General features: G+C 38.2%; 1 protein-coding gene across 2 annotated transcripts in view; it reads left to right on the forward strand.

Moving 5' to 3' along the window:
* Positions 1–3,857: 3,857 nt before the first annotated feature.
* The window catches only part of LOC138006051 (uncharacterized), a 24,597-nt gene continuing 15,954 nt past the window's right edge, over positions 3,858–12,500 (forward strand). The window contains exons 1-2 of one of the 2 annotated variants that reach the window (XM_068852205.1): positions 3,858–3,985; positions 5,121–5,410. In XM_068852205.1, the coding sequence (XP_068708306.1) occupies positions 5,130–5,410 (281 nt within the window). In that variant the 5' untranslated portion in view covers positions 3,858–3,985; positions 5,121–5,129. Of the gene's footprint in view, positions 3,986–5,059; positions 5,411–12,500 lie in introns of both variants that reach the window. The other variant, XM_068852206.1, reaches the window with a different exon arrangement.

A 12,500-nucleotide genomic window follows, 5' to 3' on the forward strand; every position in this document is an offset into this window, starting at 1 on the left:
TCAGATGTTTCTGTTGTTATTGTTTTGGTCTCCCATCCTAACACTAACCCCGCGAAACAGGGCTTGACTTCAGTGAAGTTTAGTATTACAAAGCTTTCAGATGCTCAGAGGGCACACTTGTGGTGAAAAGAAGTTGTGAGGGAACTTGAAAATTATCAACATGTCAGCCCAGAAGCCAATGTTTCTCGCTTTTCTTTTATTTGTTATTCTTCAGAGACTGGAATGCTGTATTTCAATACCACACAATTCAGTGCCTTCTGATTTTCTGTAGCACGTACCACAGGCAAGCCAGTGTGTGCTTCACAGAAGCATCTAGTTACATGAGAAAAGAGAGATTACGCCAGTACCGGTCAGTGGTACTTAGTTTTGTCATGTTCACGTATTCGTTGTGTGTGTTATTTTCCGAGTCGCCATCTTGTGTTGTAACTCGACTCCACAGGAAAAAATAACAGATTCCCATTTTTGGCTATTTTAGGGTAATTAAAGAATACCAACAAAAATCCCAAATTTGGAAGAGTGAGACAAGTCCCAGTCAGGGAACTTGGTTGGGAATTCCCTGGTTGGGACTTGTCTCACTTTGCCAAATTTGGGATTTTTATTGGTATTCTTTAAATACCCTTAAATATCCAAAAATGGGAATCTGTTATTTTTTCCTGTGCTCTTGTGTTAGATTTGCCCATTCAACTACTGGCGTAGAATAAATCTTTTTCGATTGTTGAGCCAAAGGTAAGTTGTTGACATTAAAGACAAAATTATAATTTTTTTTTCTAATTTAATTGTTTTACAAATAAACACTTTGCACGAGAGCGGGGATCGACATAAAGGTCATTCAAACTGATCTCCATCAACATGCCGGTCATCTAAGCTCCTAATGATCTTTGAGCGAAACTGAGAATACCTGAGAAAAACTGATCCGACTTTTAGCAATCTGAACTGTTCTTAGAACTACTGTTATTGTCAGTATGGGCATGCGACGAAGTTAAAATGAGGAATTCTTTCAACAATACAGACTAGTCGTTGACATTCATTCTGTTTATTTGGTGGCAAAGAAATTTAGAGGATGCTTCAAGGGGAAATTCTGGTTTTCTATCTTACTTTTGTTTTACTTAGAGGCCATTTATTTGCCAGTATTGAAAAGTTTGGTTCACATTTATGAGATGTAACAAATTATCATCCGTGGCTTTACAAAGATCTATTTGTATCGCTTTTACATTCCTGAGTTAATTCGACTCGCAAATGACGTACAAACAAGCCAGGTCCAGGAATTGTTCATCCAACTAAAACTATTGCCGCACCATACAGTCAAGGTAATGTTGAAGTATTTGGTACGGCAAATGCAGGCACACAACGTGTGGCAATGTCTCTGTCGGCACTTGTTTAAAATTTCAGGAATCCAATAACCTCTTCAGCTGACTTAGTTCAAATTATATAAAACATTGGGAATAATATGTATTCAGCTTTGTCACAATCATGCAAACAGGGACTCCTATTTTGACAGATTTGCCTGTTATGGTTACAACTTAAGCTACATTAATCCGCATCAGTTGGCATACAGTGATAGTTATAGTGGTTTGCTAAATAGTGCACTTCTTATAGATCGTTTTCACTGTCACGAAATAAAAAAATAAATCGAAAACCATCCAGTGGAAAAAGTCAAGAATTCGTGATGTTGTAGAAGATAAATGAAGAATACACTTCTCCAAGTTTTAGGCCCGTGCGTTTCCCCAAACTTCAGATATTCGTCGAAATGTTTCGCAGAAATTTACAGAGCCCAGTATGAAAACGCCATGTTGGTGCACCAATATGGCGGCCGGAAAATAGTGTCAACATCTGTTACTTACTTTGGCTATCTAGGCGAGTGATCATCTGTACTGAACAGACAGCTATTTACTTAAGCACTTTTCCTAATGCTTTAAATTCTAAAAAGGCTCAAAACCATGAGATAAATATATATTTCTCAATAAACTTGATCGTCGCCTCGTGCCACGCACCGCTATAACTCAGAAATTCAAAATGCTCTGGTTTCCAAACGAAGCACGCTATTGAGCTTTAAAATTGCAAATGGATACAAATTTACCCCCTCTTATGCCTGATGAGGATAAAAACTTTCGTGGCTCTTTAGTTTTGGATTTTAGAAAATGATGACGTCACGTGAAAACGATCTATAATTTCAGACTTTCCTTATGTTATATCAATGTTAGCTGCCTTTGATTCTTTGCTCATGGATAATTATCATTCATATATTTTAACACTTGAACTTTACACAGCAATATACTGTCTGCCTAATGGGAAGTGTAAAATTTTTTACTCTCATGGCAGAGATTTATTAGGTATGGGACCCATTTGCAACATGTACTTCAATTGAAATAGATTCATTAATGAATTTGGTACAACATTTTCAGAATATATGTGCACAAACATCTGTTACTTATGAGATTAAAATGTGTTAACATTATTAAAATGTAAAGCAACAGTGGAAGCAGTGTTCATTCATTATATGTTCGAAACCAAAATTTTAGACCCTAGGAGCACTTAAATGATGTTTATCTTTGTTCTTGCAAAGAATGTTCTGCTGTGTCATTTTATTCTATTTGTTTTTCCACCTCAAAAGTCTTGTAACTATTGCACCTCTCAAACAGTTGATAGTATCATTGAGAATGGAAGAGCAATTTATCAAAAATGTTACTCCAGCAAAATATGTTTTTCTTTCTGGTTTTCAAAAGAAATTAGACGTAGGCCGCTGGCCATGTAAAAGTTATTCATAGAGCAAGATGTCAGAGAAATTTATCTTGTAATGTGGTTCCCAGTAAACAACAGCTTAAAACTGTCATTTTGGATATTAAGGGAAGCAGCACAGGCTTTTTGATGTGAATTTCTAGCTACTGCATTAGTTGTGTTTTCCAGTGGTATGCAAAGCAAAAGATGAGTTACCACGTTTTTGTATACAATGATTCTGAACCAAAAAATGTAACAAAAGTATTTTCAAATGTAGATTCTGTTATTGATCTCTTTTGTTCTATTATACAAAGTAAATTTAATTGTTTTGAAACAAACCATGAGGTTGCATTTCTTAGGTGTTTATGTGAATTATCAAATATAGAAAGGAAACAAATAACGAGAAAGCATAAATCTACTTCAGAAATTGCAGCAAACTGGAAGAAAGAAGAGAGAAATTTACAGCCCAATGGACCCAGAGAAAAAATCTTCCTTCAAATTGTTTTGAAAAGTACAGGTCTATAGACCCATAAAAAAACAGACTCATCCAAATAAAGATGAAAAGTGCAGGTCAATGAACGTATACGTGATAAAGAGCAACTTCTCTCAAATAGATTCTTGTAACACCTATATACCTTTTTTTGTAGTGTACAATAAAGTTATTATTATTATTATTATTATTATTATTATTATAATTATTATTATTATTATTATTATTAAACTGTCAACAAAAGCACAAATAACCTGGCAGCGCATGAGTATAGGCTACTTAGAGCTTCTTGTTAACATTATTTAAGTGTCAACTCTGCAGGCTTGAGCACTACTTGGGAATTCTGTATAGAAATCAAACTAAATGAACTATCAAACCATAGGTTGGTATTTGAGCAAGGGGGAAACCGGAATACCCGGAGAAAAACCTCTCTGAGCGCCATTCTCGCCATTCTTGGATAAATCGAAATGACTCGCAACTTTCCAAACTGAAAGTGTTTTATTCTGGCAGGAATGATAACTGCGCGTAAGCCGCCATTTATAGCACGATACATAGATATTGTCATGATACCCGTTTTGTCCGATCACGATCCTTTGGAAACTGAAACGTTCCAAAGCGAAACGAAACATCCGGTTCCATCTCCATATCTGGTAATATCACTCCATCCTGATTCTTCCTGTGTCGAATCCTTGAAGTTTATTCTCTGGGAACTGAACAACAGCGTTGGCACTGTTAGATCGTAAAGAAATAACTGTCTCGGCGATTGCAAGTACATTTGCAGTAAGTATTTTCTAATTTTCTACAAATACTTCTATACCCAAGTTGCGCCAACTGAGTTCACTAAGGCTTTGTAAATAATAGAGAAATTACATGAAACCGGCTAAACGGCAAACGACGTGCTGCTGCTTGTCGGAGAAGAAATGAAAATCCTCTTATTCTAACTTGTCATTCTTTTTGAGGAAGTTCATCGACATCTGTAGGTAACACGCCAGGCAACGAAGGACCTAAAACTTAAATTTCAGATATGATAGCTCCCCCATTGTACCGAGCGAAACTTTGCCCCTGCTTCCATATCCCGCTTGTGATGTATGAATTAAAGCGTGACCCAAGCATAATTTCGTTGCTGTTTTCTTCTTACAGATGAGATACAGATAGGATAGATGATAGAGGGAGGACAGAAACTAATGTCACGTTAAAAACACTCTCGAACGTGCCACCTGAAATATCCAAACTCCAGCCACGCCGCTATAATTGTACTAAAGGCGCTGCTACAATGGGAAATGTTTCGTGCAACTTGTCTCGCATTGTTTTAGCGACATTGTGGCGAGACGAGTTGCACGAAACATTTCACAGTGTAGCACACCTTGCAACGGCCAAAATCGTTGCTGGATAAGTTGCACGAAAACTAGAACTTAATTCTACGTTTGGCAACGGCTCTTGCAACTATTTTGGCCGATGCAGGGTGTTACACTGTGAAACGTTTCGCGCAACTTGTCCCGCCACAATGTCGCCTAAACAATGCGAGACAAGTTGCACGAACCATTTCACAGTGTAACAGCGTCTTAAGAATCCTTCATTGAAGCGCCCCTTGAAGAATTTGGTATATTTGACTCTCCAGTTCCCACAACAAATAAGGTTTGGCTAGATACAGACACTTGGAGCACTTTGGTTATTAGATGTTAGTATAGCTACCGTTTATGGAGCTTTGTAAAAGCTCCATGTAAGCTCCAATTACACGGAAATATTTGGAATTGTTTGGCCTCCAATATATTTAAAAGTAATCAGAATTACTCTGGAAAAAGTTAGCAACCATCGTTTCGCTCCTGTTTTACGAGATCTTGAATTTGCTTCCAGCGAACTCACTAAGGACGTCTTAGAGACACTACAATGATTCCGATGACAATTTCAATTTCAGTTTGAGATCATGATTGAGAAGCTGCTTTATAAGTTTTCTAAGGAGAACTTTGGTGATGCTAACTTCTTACCACTGTTGCATGGACATTCAAAGACAGCAAAACCTTTAGCTCTGTTAGTCAAACGAAAAAGATCGATTTGGAAGCGTCCCTTTGGGAAGAAGGAAATCATAATTCTTGATGGCCTGGAAAAATACGTGGACAGCGACGAAAAGGACTTTCTGAAAGACGTCGAATCAAAGATAACGAAAGAGCAACTGATCGAAAAAGGGAGTGCTCCTCCAGCGGCCACGTATGTGTTTGTTTATAAAGGAATTAAGTTGTAATGATTTGTGTGAGTTGTTTGTTAAGCCATTTTGCCCAGGCATTTTCAAGGACCACGGACTCTGGCAACTAACCTTGAAAAACGTTATGGGCTGGAGGACAGGCTAGACGGTGGTGTTAGTAAAAACGGAGAGTTATTGTCCAGAGTAGAAGTTTCGGTAAAGTACAGAAAACAAGAGGCTACAATTAGCCTAAACTCGGGCCTGCGAAAATACAGTGGTGTATGGTTAATTTAGCACTAAAGAAAAGACGAGAGAGAAGTCTCCCCTTCTCACATCGGCCTTACATTGCGCTTTTCATGATGTTCGAATGTGTATGTAGTGAATACCCTGACCCGGTCATCTTGATTGTAGGTGGTGGCAATGACCACTGGACCATGGAAACGAGGTAAAAATGGTGTATTCCAAAATGGATAAGCACATCGTTTTTTGCTAATCGATGGGTATTTTTGCTCAGTTTTTGAGAAAGGAAAGTTAAGGCTAATTGAACGGTTTAAAATGAAACGAAATGACTCATCGAAACATCTTTTGTGCATGCAGAAAAAATTGAAAGAGAAATGAAGGTGAAATGTGAAAACATCTCTCCAAGATGAACAACCTTTCGTGCAGTGATGCACGTAAAGGTCACTTTGTCCCGGCGCGACACGTGAAGATATGCACAATATCTCGACACTTGAAAATACTCTGTTAGTTTATTCGAAGTCTGTACTGTCAGAAGTACACAAGTTCCTTGGCCATGCCAAATGAATCCATAGCACGATAATCAAATATTTAAAATATACCATTTGTTGTAATTTAAATACAGAAATATGCACCCAATTGTCAAAATATAAAAGATCAAATTTTGGAGAGCACTTAACAAAGACATACAGTAAGCAAAATCTATTGTGCAACTTCCATGTGCATTACCAGTATGACTGGGGTTGTATTGAATCTGAAAAGTTGTGTTGAATGCTATGACTTCTGCAGGTAATGTATGGCAATCCTAGTCGGAAAATGGGTGGAATTTCGTGGTTTTGTTCTTGTTCTTGTTCTTCTTTTTGTTATTATTCTTTTTTTTCTTTTCCGTGTCAGGAAAAGTCTTCCCTATCCCTTTGCTGGTAAGTAGTGTCTTTGTGCGTAGAGTCTTCTGCGCGTATGTTTAGGCAGTTTCAGGGAATAGTAGAAATGCGTAAATTATATCCGGTGGTCACAGAAGAAAATTTAATTAACCTCCAATGGCGTCGAAAGTCATTGTAACGCGAATGGCGTTTTAGTGGATCTTTAAATAAAATATACCCTTATGGCGCTCAATAATGGAAAGTCAATTGGATAAACAAGACAGGCGGTGAAAATAAACATGTGGAATGTTCAAAGCGACGAGTAATGGTCTTCGACAACAATTGCATCTTTTGGCCTCGGATATCACAAAGTGAGCTTTGCTTCTAATGTTATTTGGCTATTTACTGTGGTGTTATGTACAACACTGAAATCAAATGGCAAATTCTGTACGGGTTTAAAAGGAATCGAACGCCTTGAATGCATCACAATGTTTACTGAAGTCGCATCTCAGTTGTCTGGCAATTTACATTTATTTTGTACTCAACTCTGCACAGTCTTCAGGCAAACAAGACGCTAAAAAAAAGCGTACACTGGGTTGCCTGTGGCACGTGTTACACAAAAACAGAAGGCACTGAATTGGGTGGTATTGAACTGCAGGGTTACGTTAATATTTTCAAGTTGGCGGGGGGGGGGGGGGGGGGTGTCCTTGAGTTCATTTGAGGGTCACCCACATGTTGCGCCAAAAGAGGCCCATTGGCTCACACGTTCACACCTTCAATTATTTTGTAATATCCTGTCCCATTTTGAGGTCTTTTATTTTTTTAAGCTTTGGTAATAAATTCAGTTTAAAGATAACAAACACGCTCTTGAGTAAAGGTGAACGTGATCACCTTGTGTCAACCGAATGAACTAAGGGAAATAATGTTAATCATTCGTTGTTTTCAGAGTAAAACGACCGTCTTTGGTTTTTTTAATTTTGTTGTAATATTTAACTGAATATTTACATTTCACCTGTCGGGTCAGGAAGCCTTCTTTGTTGGGTTTCTGAGAAACGTATCTATTGTGACTTCAGGGTGAACTATTTACACAATCGCGAGGTTGAGCGGCCATGTAATTGAAAATCTGAACATCTGGGTTTACCTCGGTGCAAAAACCTGTGAAAAATTTTCTTTGTTTGTTAGCTCGTGGTAGGGTTACGTTATTGTTTGATGTTTTTTTGCCTCTTTTGTTTTCCTTTGTGTTACGTCATCTGCGAGTTTTACAGGTTTTTACCCCGAGGATGAGCCGAACATCTATGCGATACAAAAACAGACTTGCGAATTATCGCAAATCACAATGCTGACAAGCACAAAAGCAGAAGAAATGGTTAATAAATATGAAGTTTGTTACTATCTGAATGTTTTTGTGTTAGGGTAAAGGGATATTTGTCACGCAACATGATGTAATTTCGTGACACTCAAAATTCGCAAAAAGCGTGAGTTCCACGTAAACAATCTTCGCACTAGTAATTGGTAGCAATAAATTGGATTAACCAGGAAGTTAAAGAAATATTGTTGCCTTACTAAATAAACTTCATTTTACACTACTATGACAAAATCATTTGTCAGATAAATAAAATTCAAGTCTCCTAGCGGATCACATTTCAACGCACGTATGCAAATTTGTTACACACTGTAACTCATTTTCACCGCGTCCTGATTCCTGCGAAATTTTTCTTCTTTCAAATATCAACAAAAATATTATTTCTCGCCAAGCATTGCATCTTTTATGTTCAAATAACCACTAAAAATAAAGATTTTTTAACGATTTATCCGTATTCCGTAGATATTTTTTCATAATTTAACTTCTGTCAAAATCTGTCAAAACACAAAAATAGCAACGCACGCAGCAAATTTAGTCGCATTTACCGCTTCGTCGAATTTCCATGCTTAACACAGGAACTTTTAGTTTTTGTGAAAATCTTTCTCTATTCGTTAGCAATCACCCTTTCAGAGAAATCGACCGGTCTGCGAATATTTCATGAGTTTTTTTGCGGGCGATCAAGTTGGGCGTGTGACCCGTTATGAATATTTTTTCACAAAACGTTCCCGAATCGTCAAGTATCACCACAGAAGACAAGGACATCATTCTAATAGCTTACTCTACGCAAAACGTAGGTTCTAGAGGTAATTTTGAGAGTGGAAATCACGAGGCATAGTCTATTTAATTAAGTTAACACAGGTTAACAGAACAGAAAGACGCCAACCTCATTGTGACACGAAAATGCTTTACTATTGCCATAAAAACTATCCAGTTAAGCTCGCATATTACAAAACATGATGAATTCATAAAGGCCACCTTTTCCAGCGAAATAGTTTTTTGAAACAAACAACATATTTGCTATTAGAGGCAATCTTTCTTTCAAAAAATTCTTGGCTGTCACATTTCATATTGTGATTAATTTTACCTGAAGACTGTGCACAGAACATAGATCACTGATCCACTTAAGGTGTTCGATTCCTTCTCTGTCTTTGTTGAACCCATAAGTTACCAGATAATTTTCCATTTGGTTTCAGTGTTCTACGTAACAGCACACTTGGTAAAGCTCACTTCGATTTCGGCTCGACGGGCGATAGTTGTTGTCGAAGTCCGTTACTCCTCGCTTTTATGATTCCAGACATTTCTTTTTCACCCCATGTCTTATTTATCCAAGTGACGTTCCATTCTTGAGCTCCATAAGGGTATATTTTGTTTAAAGATGCACTAAAACGCCATCCCCGTTACCACGACTTTCGACGCCATTGCATCAGGGAAATCTACCTATTACCCCTGCCCCCTCAAACCTAACAAAATACACAGAGAAGACTCTATGCACGAAGACACTACTTAGCAGGGGAGTGACAGGCAAGACTTTTCCCCACACGGGAAAAGAATAACTAGACGCTCCGTGAGGGTACATTGGGTTGCCTGTGTTACGTGGAGCATTCCAGGGTTTTTTTTCAAGTTGGGGGGTCATTAAGACCATTTATTATATGGCTTGTGTTTGTAGCCGATATAACGCGCGCTCTCATTGGCTAATTGTGACTGAATTGTAGGGCATTCTCCTTTATTATATGGCTCTGTTTCACGAGGACTGGGAACTACAAAATTCACGAATTTGATTGGCTAAAATCGATGTTGATCGCGGTCTAGATTTTCCCATCTAGACCGGCATCTAGACCGGTAATGTTTTGCGGTGAAAAGATGCAAACTAAAATGCAAAAATATTCAGTATTTTCTTCTACCAATATTTATTTATGGAACTGCCAAACAGCATGATGACGAGCAAACTTTGACAGAATTAAGTTCAGCTCATCGCGTCTCATCGCCGTTCGCAAGCAAAATGTCAGTTAGTACAAACCAGTTACATTAAACGAATTAAATTGTTCTTGTTCTTGTACTGCCACGACCTCGGGCCAATATTCCCCAGTACGGCCCTCGCGCTCGGTTAGTAAGAAGTTATTAAGGGGTCACCCAGAAGTCATGCCAGCAGAGAGGCCCTTTGACTCACAGGTCCTCACACGTTTTTACGACGAAACAGATCCTTTTCTGAGGTTAAAAACCTGGCTACGGGCCTATTAATTAATCATTTGTCAGAAAGAAGAAATTCCTGTCCTCTTTAGAAAACACAGCGATTTATTCCATATAAAATGTCAACTGAGCTGTGTGTTGTCTTCCAGGAGATTCAAGTTCTCCTTGCGTAATATTTAGCTCTAACAGTGCACGATATTGATTTGTTATTTCTATCACTGTAGTGCCATGATAGAAGTCTTGGGTAAATAGCCTGAGAAGACATGTGGTTACTAGCAAAGTACTGAACAGAAAAATGGAAGAAAGTAAATGGGAAGTGAGAAACATTGGCTTCTGGGCTGACATGTTGATAATTTTCAAGCTCCCTCACAACTTCTTTTACCACAAGTTTAAGCGTGCCCTCTGAGCATCTGACAGCTTTGTAATACTAAAGTTTACTACAGTTAATCCCTGTACGGCGGGGTTAGTTTCTGGATAGGTGACCATACCCCTTCGTAAAACAGAAGCGTTGGACCGAAAATACTATTAACGCTAACAAATGCGAACTCAGCAAGGTACAGATTTTGTTAGCTTGCTTTATGCAAAAACAAATATTGATGCAAAAGTAAATTGATACACAGTTTTTAGAAAGAGCAGAAGGAAGTTTCCAGGACGTTCGCTCGAGAATAACATATTTACGACATGAAAACAACATTAATTTTGAACCGTGAATATAGAATATAAAAAGATACGATCAGCGACAAACATTTTGGGAGATTTTTTCTACCTTCAATTTTATTATTGTACTTTTGGAGTTTTGGTTGCACAAATAAATCGCAAAATCGAAAGTGACATCGCCGGAATTCAGCGGGCGCCGTGATTAAGTTACCGCGGCATGTTTACTCGCCAAACAGTGAAGCATCTGTGTCAAATGATGGCAAGATACCGGGTTTTCGTTAGTTTATTTTTCTGTCAAGTTTGACAATAAATGAGCGAATTCAAAACAAAGATCACAATCGCCCAAACTCTGAGTGAGAGTCAAAAATTTACTCTCCAAGACGAGGTTATTTATCACCAGGTAATTCCATCATTTTGGAAATAGCAGCTACTTTATTATTCATCGGCGTCACAATTTTTTGCTGATTTTGGGGCTCATTTTGTTGAAACTCAAGCACGCTTCCAACAGACCTCTTTATTTTCGTAAAACCTTTCCTGCTTACAGAGCAATACTAAAAATATCCTCCCGTATCACGTTTCAACCTTAAGCTCGAAAATTCAATACACAACATAATATTATAATTCACAAAGGCAGAAATTATCACAGAATCCTTTTCCAGCGAAACATTTTATTGAAACAAACAACATAAGATGCACTAAAACGCCATTCGCGTTGCAATGACTTTCTACGCCATTGCTGGTTAACGAGAATAACAAACTCGCCAGGCAGAATGTATATTTTAATTAAGTTAGCACAACAGAAAAACGCTAACCTCATTTTGACACGAAAATGCTTTACTATTGCCATAAAAAGTATCCAGTTAAGCTCGCATATTATAAAACATGATGAATTCATAAAGGCCACCTTTTCCAGCGAACAATTTTTTGAGACAAATAACAATTTGCTATGAGAAGCAATTAAACCCCTTCCTATTTCATTTCGTGCGTAAGGAGAAAAAACTCAATCGTTTCAAATATGCGCAATATTACAACAAACTAAAATTTCAGGATCAAACCGTTTCCATGAAGAACCTTCTCCTTGAATAATGAAGCACAGACGACAAGCTTTCTTTCAAATAATTCTTGGCTGTCACATTTCCAATTATTTTTTTTACCTGAAGACTGTGCAGAGTTGATCACAGATCCACTTAAGGTGTTCGATTCGTTCTCTGTCTTTGTTGAACCCATAAGTTACCAGAGAATATTCCATTTGGTTTCAGTGTTCTACATAACAGCACACTTGGTAAAAAAATAGAAATGCAGCTCACTTTGATTTCGGCTCGACGGGCGACAGGTTGTTGTCGAAGTCCATTACTCGTCGCTTTTAAGATTCCACCGCCTGTCTTGTTCAGTATTCAATTGACTTGCCATTATTGAGCTTCATAAGGGTATATTTTGTTCAAAGATCCACTAAAACGCCATTCGCGTTTCGACGACATTGCCGGTTAAGTTAATCGTTCTACTGTGTCCACCAGAGAAATCTACGCATTTCCCACTACCCTCTCGATCCCAAGAAAATACGGGCAGAAGGCTCTATGCACAAAGACACCATTTAGCAGGGGAGTGACAGGCAAGACTTTTACCGACACGGAAAAAAATAAGGGACTAAGTTGGGTGGTATTAAACTGCAGCGTTCCAGGCATTTTTTTCAAGTCGGGGGTCATTAAAGCCATTTAAGGGGTCACCCAGAAGTCGCACCAGCAGATGCCCTTTGGCTCACACGTTCATACGACGAAACAAATCCTTTTTTGAGGTTAAAAACCTGGCTACCGG

This window comes from Montipora foliosa, chromosome 6 (genome assembly GCF_036669935.1).
Source record: "Montipora foliosa isolate CH-2021 chromosome 6, ASM3666993v2, whole genome shotgun sequence".
Taxonomy (NCBI): Eukaryota; Metazoa; Cnidaria; class Anthozoa; order Scleractinia; family Acroporidae; genus Montipora; species Montipora foliosa.